Source organism: Dreissena polymorpha, chromosome 1 (genome assembly GCF_020536995.1).
Source record: "Dreissena polymorpha isolate Duluth1 chromosome 1, UMN_Dpol_1.0, whole genome shotgun sequence".
NCBI lineage: Eukaryota > Metazoa > Mollusca > Bivalvia > Myida > Dreissenidae > Dreissena > Dreissena polymorpha.
Genome location: NC_068355.1, coordinates 47,471,388 through 47,485,059, shown reverse-complemented (window position 1 = coordinate 47,485,059; position 13,672 = coordinate 47,471,388). Strand labels below are relative to the sequence as shown.

The 13,672-nt window shown below is 34.1% G+C and overlaps 1 protein-coding gene across 1 annotated transcript; it reads right to left on the bottom strand.

Moving 5' to 3' along the window:
• Positions 1–475: 475 nt before the first annotated feature.
• LOC127872401 (uncharacterized) lies at positions 476–12,984 on the bottom strand. The gene is made up of 4 exons (XM_052415764.1): positions 12,927–12,984; positions 11,326–11,565; positions 1,917–2,054; positions 476–480 (listed from the first exon to the last, which is right to left on the bottom strand). The coding sequence occupies exons 1-4, from the start codon at positions 12,982–12,984 to the stop codon at positions 476–478; spliced, it is 441 nt and encodes a 146-aa protein (XP_052271724.1).
• Between the last annotated feature and the right edge of the window lie 688 nt (positions 12,985–13,672).

Sequence of the window (13,672 nt, the reverse complement as noted above, 5' to 3'; positions counted from 1 at the left end):
GACAAAATGCTTGATAGAGTTGTCTGCTCTTGTTTATAGGTTGGGGTGATGTTGGTAAACAAGTATGCAAAATATGAAAGCAATATGTCAAGGGACAATGAAAATAAATGGGGTAGTACGAAAACTTTAACATTTGCTGCATACTCTACGTGGAAAAGGGGCCATACTTATGACAAAATGCTTGATAGAGTTGTCTGCTCTTGTTTATAGGTTGGGGTCATGTTGGTAAACAAGTATGCAAAATATGAAAGCAATATGTCAAGGGACAATGAAAATAATTGGGGTAGTACGAAAACTTTAACATTTGCACGCTAACGGAAACGGAAACGCCGACGCCGGGTTAAGTAGGATAGCTCCACTATATATATAATTATATATAATAGTCGAGCTAAAAATATTTTCGAATTACATCTCAATGGCTTGTCCGCTCTGTTGCCGATTTGCATAATGAAGAAAATAACAACAGTATGTATTCTCATTCTGAAATAGTTAAGTTTTTATAAAGTTTATTCAATTTTTTTCTAAAATGCCTTGTAATGCATTGCCAGAACATATACTATATAAATTGGAAGACACCATGCAAATATGTATAGTTGTACCAAGGGCCAAAGTTCTTGCAGCTGTATCTCTTTTATTTAAATCTGCAGTTAAAGACTTTAAAATAATGCAATGGAGCTGCACATTTGTAACTTGGAAAACCTTTTACCGGTCATTGTTTTTGTTTAAGTTCAGGTTCCGCTTTCAACTATTGAATCTAAACTGGGCGGTTATGTTTTAACGGCATTCAGTTAAATTGTGAACATGAGAATATCATTATGTATTTTATCAATTTGAATCGATAAATGCGATTTGTAAAGCGTGAGTTAACAGGTACTTTCATGATGCAGAGGTAACAGGTACTTTCATGATGCAGGGGTAACAGGTACTTTCATGATGCAGAGTTAACTTGTACTTTCACGATGCAGAGTTAACTTGTACTTTCATGATGCAGAGTTAACATGTATTTACATGATGCAGAGTTAACTTGTACTTGTATGATTCAGAGGTAATATGTATTTACATGATGCAGAGTTAACATGTATTTACATGATGCAGAATTAAATGGTACTTTCATGACGCAGAGTTAACAGGTACTTTCATGATGCAGAGTTAACATGTATTTATATGATGCAAAGTTAACATGTACTTTCATGATGCAGAGGTAACATGCATTTACATGACGCAGAGTTATTATTATTAACAGGTAAATAAATGATGCAGAACTAATAGGTACTTTCATGGCGCAGATTAGCATGTATTTTCATGACGCAGATTAACATGTTTTTTCATGACGCAGAGTTAACAAGTATTTTCACGATGCAGAGTTAACAGGTATTTTCACGATGCTGTGTAAACAGGTATTTTCACGATGCTGAGTTAACAGGTATTTTCATGACGCAGAGTTAACAGGTATTTTCATGACGCAGAGTTTACAAGTATTTCCCCAATGCAAAGTGAACAGGTATTTGCACGATGCTGAGTTAACAGGTATTTTCATGACGCAGAGTTAACAGGTATTTTCACGATGCAGAGTTAACAGGTATTTTCACGATGCTGAGTTAACAGGTATTTTCATGACGCAGAGTTAACAGGTATTTACACGATGCAGAGTTAACAGGTATTTTCATGAAGTAGAGTTAACAGGTATTTTCATGACGCAGAGTTAACAGGTATTTACACGATGCAGAGTTAATACGTTCTCTAATGATGCAGAATTAACAGGCATACTCGAAATCTCGCTAATGGACCACACGATTCCCTTTGTTTTAAGTCCTATGCAGATTCAATACATAGAAATGGTTCGGTTATATTTACGATTTTCTATGATTGGACAGAATTGGATATAAATTAAGATTAGTTATCGTAGGACCACTTACCCAGATCGCATTTAGGACCCGTATAGCCAGGTTTACAACCACGTGTACACGAGCCATGGATCTTGTCACATGCTGTATTGTCAGCGCAGTGGAAACAATTTTGTTTACAGTCTTTACCAAAGGTTCCATCACGGCACGCTGTCAAAAAAAGAATGTTTTTTAACATCAGCTATATCAGTTTCATTGAAACAAAAGAATGGAATGTGAACTGTTTAAATCGAAGTACAGGGATGAGTCACATTAATATACAAATGTATTATATGTTTTTATACAATGAAGTGATATAACAAGGTTTTTTTCCATTAATTTTCAAGAAAACAAATATGTATATATAACGTATATTGCATTTTTTGTTGTCTATGATTTTCAAATGTACAAACATTTAAAAGCACGGAGTGCAGTATTCCATGTTTTTACATATGATGAACATAGGTCAGAGCTGTTAAAATCGAAACGGATTTTCCAATGAGATCTTAGAATGAAGCAGCAAAGCGATAGAAACGCCAAGAACGTAAGAGGGACGTAGTACAGTAAAACAGGAGTCGCCGTGGGACACTCGCTTATTCTGCGACGAACCTACTGCTTCTGTGTGCCTCTATAATGTTTGTATTACCACATGCCACGTTCTTGTTCGTATTGTGGTCGTAGTGCAATTACCAAGGGCGCAGAATTGTCTTTAAAAAACTAAAGATCACCGCGTGTGCGGCGCGAAATCGCAGTATAAACACAGTGACAACGCGTAGGACGTGGTGAGAACGCGGAGTACACGCCAGGAAAACAGATATTAGGACCCCGGCGCAAGAAAAAGATAAAAACAAAGTATACGACTATCGGATAAAAACACGTTAATTGTGTTACATCCGAAAACATATTTTAGTCATGTATATTATAAAGTTACCCACGGTTAGGAGTATAGATGTGTGTTATCAAATCCCTCGTGCTTCGCGCGAGGGATTTACTTCTACAAATATCTACTCCTGACCGTGAGTTATTCGACCAAACATTTTTTGTTTCTTAAACAAGCAAAGAAAACTGACTAAGATTTTTTAATATATCAGTTCCTTGAAGGATTACCAAAAAATCGGAAGATAATAACGCGTTTTTTTACAGTTTTTCTCATTAAGTTGTAAAATAAATGTATTACTCGCATAACTTTTAAAGTTTGGAAAATAAATGTATTACAAGCATGACTATTAAAAAGCCAAATTTATATCAAAATTCTTATCGGTATCAAGTTGTCCTTTGCTTTAAGAGTTCTTGGACTCGAAATCCGAAGAGAGCAAATCATTCATTTGTTGATATTATAATTATTTTTGGGGGAAATTACCAAGGATGTTTTGTTTCAGATTACACAGAAGTAGGTTGCAGTGGTTCAATATGTTGATCCTCACCCAATCGTTTTCTACTTATCCTAATTCCCATTATCATTAGCATAAATGACAATATTATCACCATCAACACCAACAAAGCGCCAACCTTATGACCATCATTATCAACACCGTTATTCGCATAGTCGCATGACAGCCATTGTGATATTTACATGGGTCAAAGCCTGTTATATTATACTTGTGATTCTAATTGCTGATAAGGAAAAAAATGATTATGATTTTGGTGAAGACAATTCAGACAATGATAATCATAAAGACGATGATAATGATAAATATGATAAATATGATACAGATGATGAATCTGCTATGTAGAGACTATGTAACCGATACTGTTCAATGGATTGAAAATCACTTCATCAGATTAATAAGAACAACATTTCTCTCGCCGGGATAGAATTATGGGCGCTGTTGTTACTTCGACGCATAGTTACCAGCTATAGCACCGCTTTGTTACTACGAATATTACGATAAGCATGGTAGAGTTTAAAATATCAGCTTCATTTTAGAGATCCCTTTAGTATCCGAAAGCGCCCAAAACTGTTTAGTAGCATACAAACAGATTTCAATTTGATTTTTGCTTGTTTTCATTATCTCGATCAAACGAATAATTCAAAATGTGATTTATAATAAGAAATTGTTAATTATTTTCTCATCGTTAGTGTTAGTCACTCGAATCGCCGATCACGAAATCAAAAAGAAAGTACTATAGCAATACGTCTAGTGTGATTTTGGGCTGATTACTGTGTTCCGTTGTTCGCAATCTCGCCTTCCGGCTGCATATGCGCAAACATGGCACATCATCGCTGTATTCAATGCAATTGAACACTTTCATGAAGCATTGAATACGTGAATCAGTACAATATATAGATTAGATTTAACTATCACAATATGGAAATATTTGTTCAAGATGTTAACGTTAATCAAATTGCAACTCAGTATTACATCATCTCGATGTCCGCTCAATGGTCGCTTTTGAAATACACATAGATTAAAAAGTAATTTATTTGTTATATAAATATAACATGTTGGTGAAAGTAAAGAGTATAGGAAGTCTTAATGAGTAACATATGTATAGCGTTTTCTGGAAAATTTAAATGTAAACGGATCCGAATTTTCTCTCGTTGTAGTGTGAAATATCCGAGTGTTTGTGCTGGTTTTTTTTCAGCTCGAAAAGTAGTTGAAAAAATATGTACTTTTTATCTTAGAATTGCGTCACTTGATATGGCGCTAGTATCAAGTATTGTCCGTTTTTGCAAACAAGACCCTAAGATAAAGGTCGAGGTCAAGGCAAGTGTAAAGGTAAAATAAAATTCGTTGATAAAATATACTCTATGTATCAAGACGACGTATTTATTTTCTTCCCAAAGTATGAACACAAACACCATACTAATATTGACAATTTGACAGTTAACAATAGATAATATAGGCCTAGCTATATTACTAATAAAAATATATTTTATATTAAATGAACACAAAGTAAAATACAATTAACTTTGAATTTTTACCACAGAGGGGGATTTTCAAAAATCATGCGTTGGGCTACACAAATGTAAGGCAAATTATAATTAATGCAAATTGACAATCAACATTTGCTATAAATCAAGTAGACTAGGAAAACCATACACTAGTATTTTACTGATTAAATATGTAATTTTTCTTTTTGCGTGTACAGAGGGCTGTACACGGGGATTGGATGCCACACATTTGAATAGCCCAAGACAGACCAATGCCTTACTATGTTCAGTTTACTATAAGTTGCATACATATAACTGTAAAAACGGATTTTAACAAAATGAAGGGTGTCCATTACCTTACAGGCCTAATTGAATCATTCTTTATGTGATACCTATCCCCAAATATGGGGTGTTCTACCCCTGCATAGTGGCACCCTTCTGTGGACCCTTATCATCTAAACATCAATTCACCGCAGCAATTAATAATTGTAAATTGTGATGGCTCGGTCAGCATAGAAGAAATAACACAGATAAAAGTGAGAACTTTTATAGCTTGAGTGGATGATCCCCTGGAGGGGCCAGACATTCCTTAAACTAGGCCTTTACCAACAGTTTTCTTACTGATACTGATAGATATAAACATAATCAAACTCCAGCAGAAACATTATCAGGAGGGAAGTTCTTGTTAACATCCGTAAATCTTTTATTAAAGGCAAGTGAACAATTGCCTATACACAACATACATCACAACATTAATCACATACGTGACTAAAGCTGGGGTAACCAGAATTTGAATGGTAAATGCAGAGCATTAGATGGTTTTTCAGCAGTAAAGTGGCGATCTTAACCTCACACCAGAGGGCCAGATAAGATGCGTATTTGCGTAAAATACGCATGAAAAAAAGAAAATACGCATGACTTTTTGTTGAGTAAAAAAACACCTAGCTTAATTCGGATTACACATCGTTTGCAATTTCAATGCGTATTAGCCGTTTATACATGCATATAAATTCATGTAAACATGACTGGTTCCCGTCATTGTGTCCAGACAGGTAAAAACGTACTGACATCACCATTTATGAATGTGGTTTCTGAATCCTGACCTTATTTACTTCTCAATCAGAGCGGTCATCTATCATTTCATTTCGGCCAACGATTAAGGCCGATGTTGACACAACGGGCTCCCCGCTGCATTGTTGAGAATCGATATACACTTTTGGTGAAAACATCACATTCAATAAAACACGATCTGTGCCGTCCTTACCGGCAGTCTCTGTCCCGAAAGCGTTTTTCTTTTTGTGACGTATGCCACAGCGTCTGCATGTGTTTGTGTTTTATTGCCAAATCAAAACGGAAAAAGAGATAAATGGCTGCTTATAAGCCAAAGGAAAAAAAGAAAAACTGTTAAATAAAACAAAAGTGATTGTTTTATTGTGTACAAGACTGCTTGTTATAGCGAGTTAACACTACATGTACAATTTATTATTAATTCTTATCCTTTGAACATAAATACTCCTTAAAAATATCGGACTTTGATTTTTACTCATCACTTCAAAATTTGAAATACCCCTCGGCTGAACAAATTATTTGGAGCTCTGCCTCACACTTAGAAAAGAAATAGTCAATTAACAGGGAAGGTACACAATTGACCATAAAAACTTAAAACAAAATAAACAAATACACACGATTAATTCTAGGATCGCCGAATTGGAACGGTCAACTGTCACAAGCATTAAGGACAAAACGCGCAATCAAAGTAAATTAGAAAGAAACAGCCGTTCACGCGCACAACTTATGGTTCTTTTATGGTGTAAGCTATTTACAATTGATATATAAACAAGAGGGTCATGGTGGCCCTGTTCGCTCACCTGAGAAGTATTAATGATAATTAAGCGCTGTAAACTTAACTTTCCCCCAAAATGCTTGGACAGTGCTTGATATATAAAGGCCATAGTGATTGATGCATTTTTCAATTCACATGTGATACTTGTGTTACATAATACACCTGCAAACTTCAAGTGGTTTCTATTATGATCCAACAGATCTAAAGCTTTTGATGTAAAATCCATAATCTTATATGGACAATGTTTTTATACTTTAAGATATTGCTCAAGCATCATTGTCACTCTGCTCCATTAAAACAGGTGTTAATTTCTATCACAGTATGAATTTGTTTGTTTAAAATGTGTGTTAGGTATTAATTGGAATGAATGCTATGTTTCTGTTAGCATAAATACATTGAAAACAACAAAAACTATATATATAACTTTAAAAACAAAATCCAACTACCTACAGCACTATGTATTTAAGTGTCTGTGTTAATTTAAAATGTGTTACCAGATATTCTTAATTAATCCTGGGTTTTGATAAACTTTGTGGAAACAGTATATTGTAGTTGTGATGCATTACAAGTATTACATTTAGAAAAAAAATGTTATTGATGAGTATCAATCTTTGGAAACGGTTACCATGATCTTGTTATTGTAAATGTAACACTATTTAATCATTTCAATTAAATATGTCATTTAAACTTTTAATACAATGTGTTACTTCTTTTTTCAACTAAAACAAATTACTCTTGCAATGAACAGTTTAAATCTTCCAAATTTCATATCAGGGGTCATTTGACTTCTGATTTTTTAAACCTATTAAAATACCTTAAATACCTCTTAAAAAGGTTCACCAATAATTTGTCACCACTAGCAGTCAAAACAATTTTGCTTTCAGTAAAAGCAGAATTACATTTGTTTCTTACCCAAACTTTCGTATCCCCTTGTTTTTTCGCTCTTAATTGTAAACAAGGTAGTAATTTTTTTCCAAACTCAAACACTAAATAAACTCATATTTTTACAATGAAAGTATCGTTGTTTTACAAAACAACAGCAATATTTGTTTCTATATATTACATATCTTCCTATTTATTAGACAAGTTAAAGTTGTGGAAATCCTGATAACAACCATCAATAATTTAGTCTCAAGTTAAAATTATTAACCAAGGGTACTAAAATGTAAGTTGAATGTTGTGGCTTGCTCGCTTTGAAATTTTACAGCAAAAAAACAACATAAAGCATTAACCCTTTGATCGTCACTGAGTAATTTACAAGTATTTGTCTATATAGTAACTGTTGTTAATCTAATGTTCCATGTTATATGAATTCACCAGTGAGAAATAGAACCAACACTAAAAAGCACTTTACTATGTTTTGTTATCACCTGTGCATCAAAGATCAGAAACTCATAAATCTGTGAGGCTCCAGGCTGGGAAACTCTAGAAAGCAGCAAAGGTTATCAAGATACACAACAATTATTTTTACATTATAAAAGCCCCCTCTGGTCAAGTAAAAAGGATGAAGGCTGTTTTCTTTTCAATCCAATCCAATTAGCATTGCTCAGAGATGTTGGATTTTAAACCTGATGTATTGGCCAGAAATCAGTCAAGCAATAATAACAATATTATGCAACAGACAGACAATAGTGTAATGAACTTTCAACATCACATGTAGTACATGTATATAAGAATCCACCCTTTTCTATGGCATGATCAGGTAGAGAAGTTTAACAAACAAGTTTAAATCATGATCATTTGTTGACAGTTTCGCTATCATGATCTATTCAAAATAATCCATTTTCATATATCTTGACATCTACAAATGAATATTAGAACTGAAATCTCTTACAAATAAGATTAAACTGTAATACTTGTATTTGCTAATTTGTAGTAAATCTTAATGCGTCTCTGCAAAACACAGTACATGTAGTAACCTTAGTTAGTCAGAAGCAAACAACTAACTAGAGTGTTCACAAGCTTTTTTACTATATAAGTAAAAAGCCCCCTCCCCCCCCCCTGGCGGCCATGTTTTTTTACCGATCCGAACCATTTTCGAACTCAACCGTCGTATCCAGGAAACAAATGTTCTGACCAAATGTCATGAAGATTGGGCAAAAAATGTGTCTTCTAGACTGTTCACATAATTCACTATATACATGTAGAGAACACTGCCCCATACGGAAGCGCATACGGTACACCCCAATAATATGGTCATGCCGGATTAATTTATATCGACTAACTGTGAAATAACATGGTATGTCGACATTTGTAGTTTTGTAGCTTTTCCCCACTTAATTTTACTCGCCATAAAGACATTAAGTTAAAGTCTCGACGTTAATGTTTCCGGCTTTTCCCGAAAAAATATTTGGTCGACATGATCTAAGTCGACAAATCAACATAATTTTTGGCGTCATGCTCTTGTGAAAATGACTTACCATCATAGTTTTAGTCGACACGATGAGTTATTTTTTACGCCATGACACCTTTTTCATATCATGCCGTCATAAAATGTTGACATCATCACATCACCAGGGTGTACCATGTACGCTTTATAGCTCCACCCCCTGGCGGCCATGATTTTCAAATTATCACGACTATTTTCGAACTCGTCCGAGATATCCACAAAACCAGTGTTTTGACCAAATGTCACGATGATTAGGCAAAATATGTGACTTCAAAAGTGTTCACAAGCTTTTTTTACTATGTAAATATAAGAAAATGACCCCCCTCCTTGGCGGCAATGTTTCTCTACCGATCCGAACCATTTTCGAACTCAATCATCATATCCAGTAAACAAATGTTCTGACCAAATTTCATGAAGATTAGGCAAAAATGTGTCTTCTAGAGTGTTCACATGTTTTCACTATAAATATATAGAGAAAACTGCCCAACCCCCTTGCGGCCATGTTTTTCCACCGACATGACCATTTTCAAACTCGTCCGAGATAGCTATATAATCGATGTTTAGACAAAATTTCGTGATGAATAGGCAACAAATGTGACTTCTAGAGTGTTCACAAGCTTTTTTTTTACTATATATATATAAGGAAAATACCCCCCATGGCGGCCATGATTTTTTTACCGATCCAAACCATTTTAAAACTTATCCGTCGTATCCAGGAAACAAATTAGTGACCTATTTTCTGACCCAGCATGACCCAGTTTCGAACTCAGTCAAGTTATCATTGGGACAAATGTTCTGACCAAATTTCATGAAGATCGGAGAATAAATGTGGCCTCTAGCGTGTTCACAAGCCAAAATGTTGACGACGAACGTCGAACGTCGGACGACGGACGACGCACGACGGACAAAATGTGATCCCAAAAGCTCACAATGAGCACGTTGTGCTCAGGTGAGCTAAAAACCATCGAAAAGTACTTTCCATTATCAAGTAGTGCGATCGATGTAGTAATGACCAGTACATGCAATCGCTTTTTGAACATAAAATGTAACACAATAAACTGGAGAACATTCAATATTATCTTAATATGTTTATCCCACTTATATGTTAATGACTTTTGGATCCATGTCAATGCCATTCATACCTAGCTGTAACATTGTTCCATTGAGGTAGATCAATATCGTAACTCACAAATGAAGTGTGTTATTCATCTTGCATTAAAGGTAAAATCGATTGATACTCATCAATTACATTTTTTTAGAAAATCAACTAGCTGAATTACAGCAAAACCACAATGACTTAATGTGACTTTCAAGTTACGTTTACATAAATTGCAGACTGTACTGATTTTCTTTTACAAGTTGTGAGAGAGAGAGAGACAGAGAGAGAGAGAGAGGGAGAGAGAGGGAGGGAGGGAGATTTCAGGCGCAGCATCTATCTATCATATCCATCTATCTATCTATTTATCTATCTATCTATCTATCTAATCTAATATATCAATCTATCTATCAATCTATCTATCAATCAATCTATCAATCTATCTATCAATCTATCTATCAATCTATCTATCAATCTATCTATCAATCTATCTATCAATCTATCTATCAATCTATCTATCTATCAATCTATCTATCAATCTATCTATCAATTTATCTATCAATCTATCTATCAATCTATCTATCAATCTATCTATCAATATATCTATCAATCTATCTATCTTTATATCAATCAATCAATATCTATCTTTATATATATCTATATATAGATCTTTCTATATACCTATCTATCAATCAGAATATCTATAGATCTATCTATCTATCTGTGTATATATATATATAGAGAGAGAGATAGATAGATCTATAGATATACTGATTGATAGATAGATCTATAGATATACTGATTGATAGATAGGTATATAGATGTATGCTGCGCCTGTTAGAATTAAAATTTCTTTTGAATTTTATCGAACATGAATTATGTAATCGTCAAATACAATTGTTGTGTCTATTCCTGTTTTAAACTACCGTGGGGTAAATATAGTGTTCTTATTCTTCTTAAATTAGATTCTTCTATGCATGCATGTAGATGTTACATGTACATAGTTTTAAAATGTAGCTTTACATATTTCGGTATATACGATATGAAGTATCGAACGAATACATATAATCGTATTCATGTTACTTTCCATAATTTTCGTAGTATGCTAACACCATGATTAAATTTTTAAAACTGCATTTAAACATAGAAATACGGTTATTTTTGTTTACAGTTAGCCATTATATGCTTCTTTAGATTTTGCTTTAGTTAAGAGCCAAAGTAGGAAAATGCGAAACATACCTTGACTGGCATACACGTCACATAAAACAAGCTGTGTATGAGTACTCAGCAGTTGAATGCGGATTGTGTTTCCCACAACGGGCTTCTTACAGAAGACTCCCAAGACGGCATGGGTACCACTTGATGGAAAAGGTGGGTCGTCTCCTTGAGTCTCGTTACAAAGACGCTCATTTGGCCACTCGGATAAATTTGAGTTATTTGTTACGTTTCCAACACTAACGCGGTAGTGAGACACATTTGCTGCAATAGAAACAAGTTTAAGAGTCATCTAACGGAGGATCCGTATAGTGCCCTTCGTCGTCGGGTAATGGAAATATAGTGAGAATTGTAGGATTTTACATACATAAGAATCAGTAGAACTGCAAGACTACATTTTTTGTAAGCTTTTCAGTAAATTTAGTCGTTTCATGTTTGGTAAGTTATTTTAAAAGTGTTAGATGTTTGATGACGCTACAGTCCGGACAAACACGGATGGGGCTACATGCTGACGCACGCGAGCACAGAATGCGTTAACCATTGTGACAGCATCATAGAGCTTTCAGCAAGCGGACACAATACAATTATCCGATGATAGCTGTTGGAATTATAAAGAGCTAGCAGCTAAATATCAATCTAAACTATTTCAAGGGAATAAATAAGACACTCTTCACGGTGATATGGATCATTTTGCAAAGTTTCTACTCGGTGGTTTCGGATGAATAATTGCTCAAGTGACCTATATACTCAATAGACCGGAACAAAACAACCGTTTATGTAGAAGACAAACTAGCGATTATTCTTATAAATTTTAAATTAAAAAAAAAATCTTAGTATTTTATTGGGACGTGTGCAACAAAGCAGAACAATTGATGCAACTTTTGAAGAGGTCCACTTAAAGATAAGTGGGAGTGGCAGAACATTACATTAACAGGGGTAGATCGTACGCAAGTAACTGGTGTGGAGTAAGTGAGAACAATATTACATAATATTCAAAATGGCGACCAACACGATGTATTTTCATGTTACAAATTTCCTTAGTCTTTTACAATTTCAGGACAACAATTAATGCATACATTTTTTGTTTCAGATTCAATTTTTGGTATCCTTTAAATATGCCTAATTGTCATGGCAGATATGCATGATGATGATGATGATCCTATACATCAAGACTTTGTGCGTGCATGGAAGTGATTTATGTCAAAAGCAAGTGTGTACTAAAATAACATCCAGCAATTAATCTGAACACACTATTATAAGATATTAGAACGCATGCTTCAGACTGTATTGATAATATATCAATTAAACCAAATTTTACATGATGGAATACATAATTAATTGTGTATTGTTCAAACTTATTTATTTTAAAATGAATTTACACTTGAATACTTTTCTAACGCAACACGCATTCAAATCAATATAGCTCCCTTATTTTCAAACGGATTTTGTTGAAATTTGGACTCGGACTTATTCAACACATATCTAATACTTCATGTAAATTTATTTGAAATTGATCAACATTAAAATATCCAACATTACAAATTTAAAAAATCACGGAAAAAGTAAAATTCTCAAAATCGTACATCGTAAAAGAATAATGTGAAAAGTAAAACACACTTACTTACATGTTTTAATGACCAACCGGCTAGAAAAATTGCGCTCATTAATATTCATACGAGCCATATTGTTTTTCTAATTAATGTTATGTTTTCGTGGTGTAAAAACCCATCGAGAATGATGGAATTGAAACTAAATTGGAATTATATAGCGTTGTATTACACTTGGTGCATTTTCGAACCCAGCATTTTTTTTAATTTAAATACCTCAGTTATGAGTAAATATTCTGATTTAAAATTGTACATTGATCATTTGACTACATTATGTGAAGGCAGACAATAAAAATCATTCATCCGTGACGATCGGATGCTTCAGCAATTGGGGAAGGTAGCCTGCAACATGCCGATTGCGCTGTTGCGCTCCAGAAATTGTATACGAGACATATGTATCTTTTAATTTATTTGATGTTTTCCTGGTGTATCAACCTACCTAAAATAAAGACATTAAAATAAAATTGGAATCATATCGCGTTTCACCAATCTCACGAGCAAACAGATGAAACCACACCTACCTCACGTGCAAAAGCGTACGATTGTAACGGATTATTGATTTCATCGTTATCTTGCACAGAATAGAGTCAAATGATCACATGTGCAATTTAAAATCAAAATCTTAACTCATTACTCAGAAATTCAAGTTTGAAAAGTGTTGCGTTAGAAGTCTCTATATGTATACATATGTATTACATAAATCACAATGTTGAAGTTTTATTTATTATCTTTTTGAACAAACACATGTTATGCTAAAATATAGT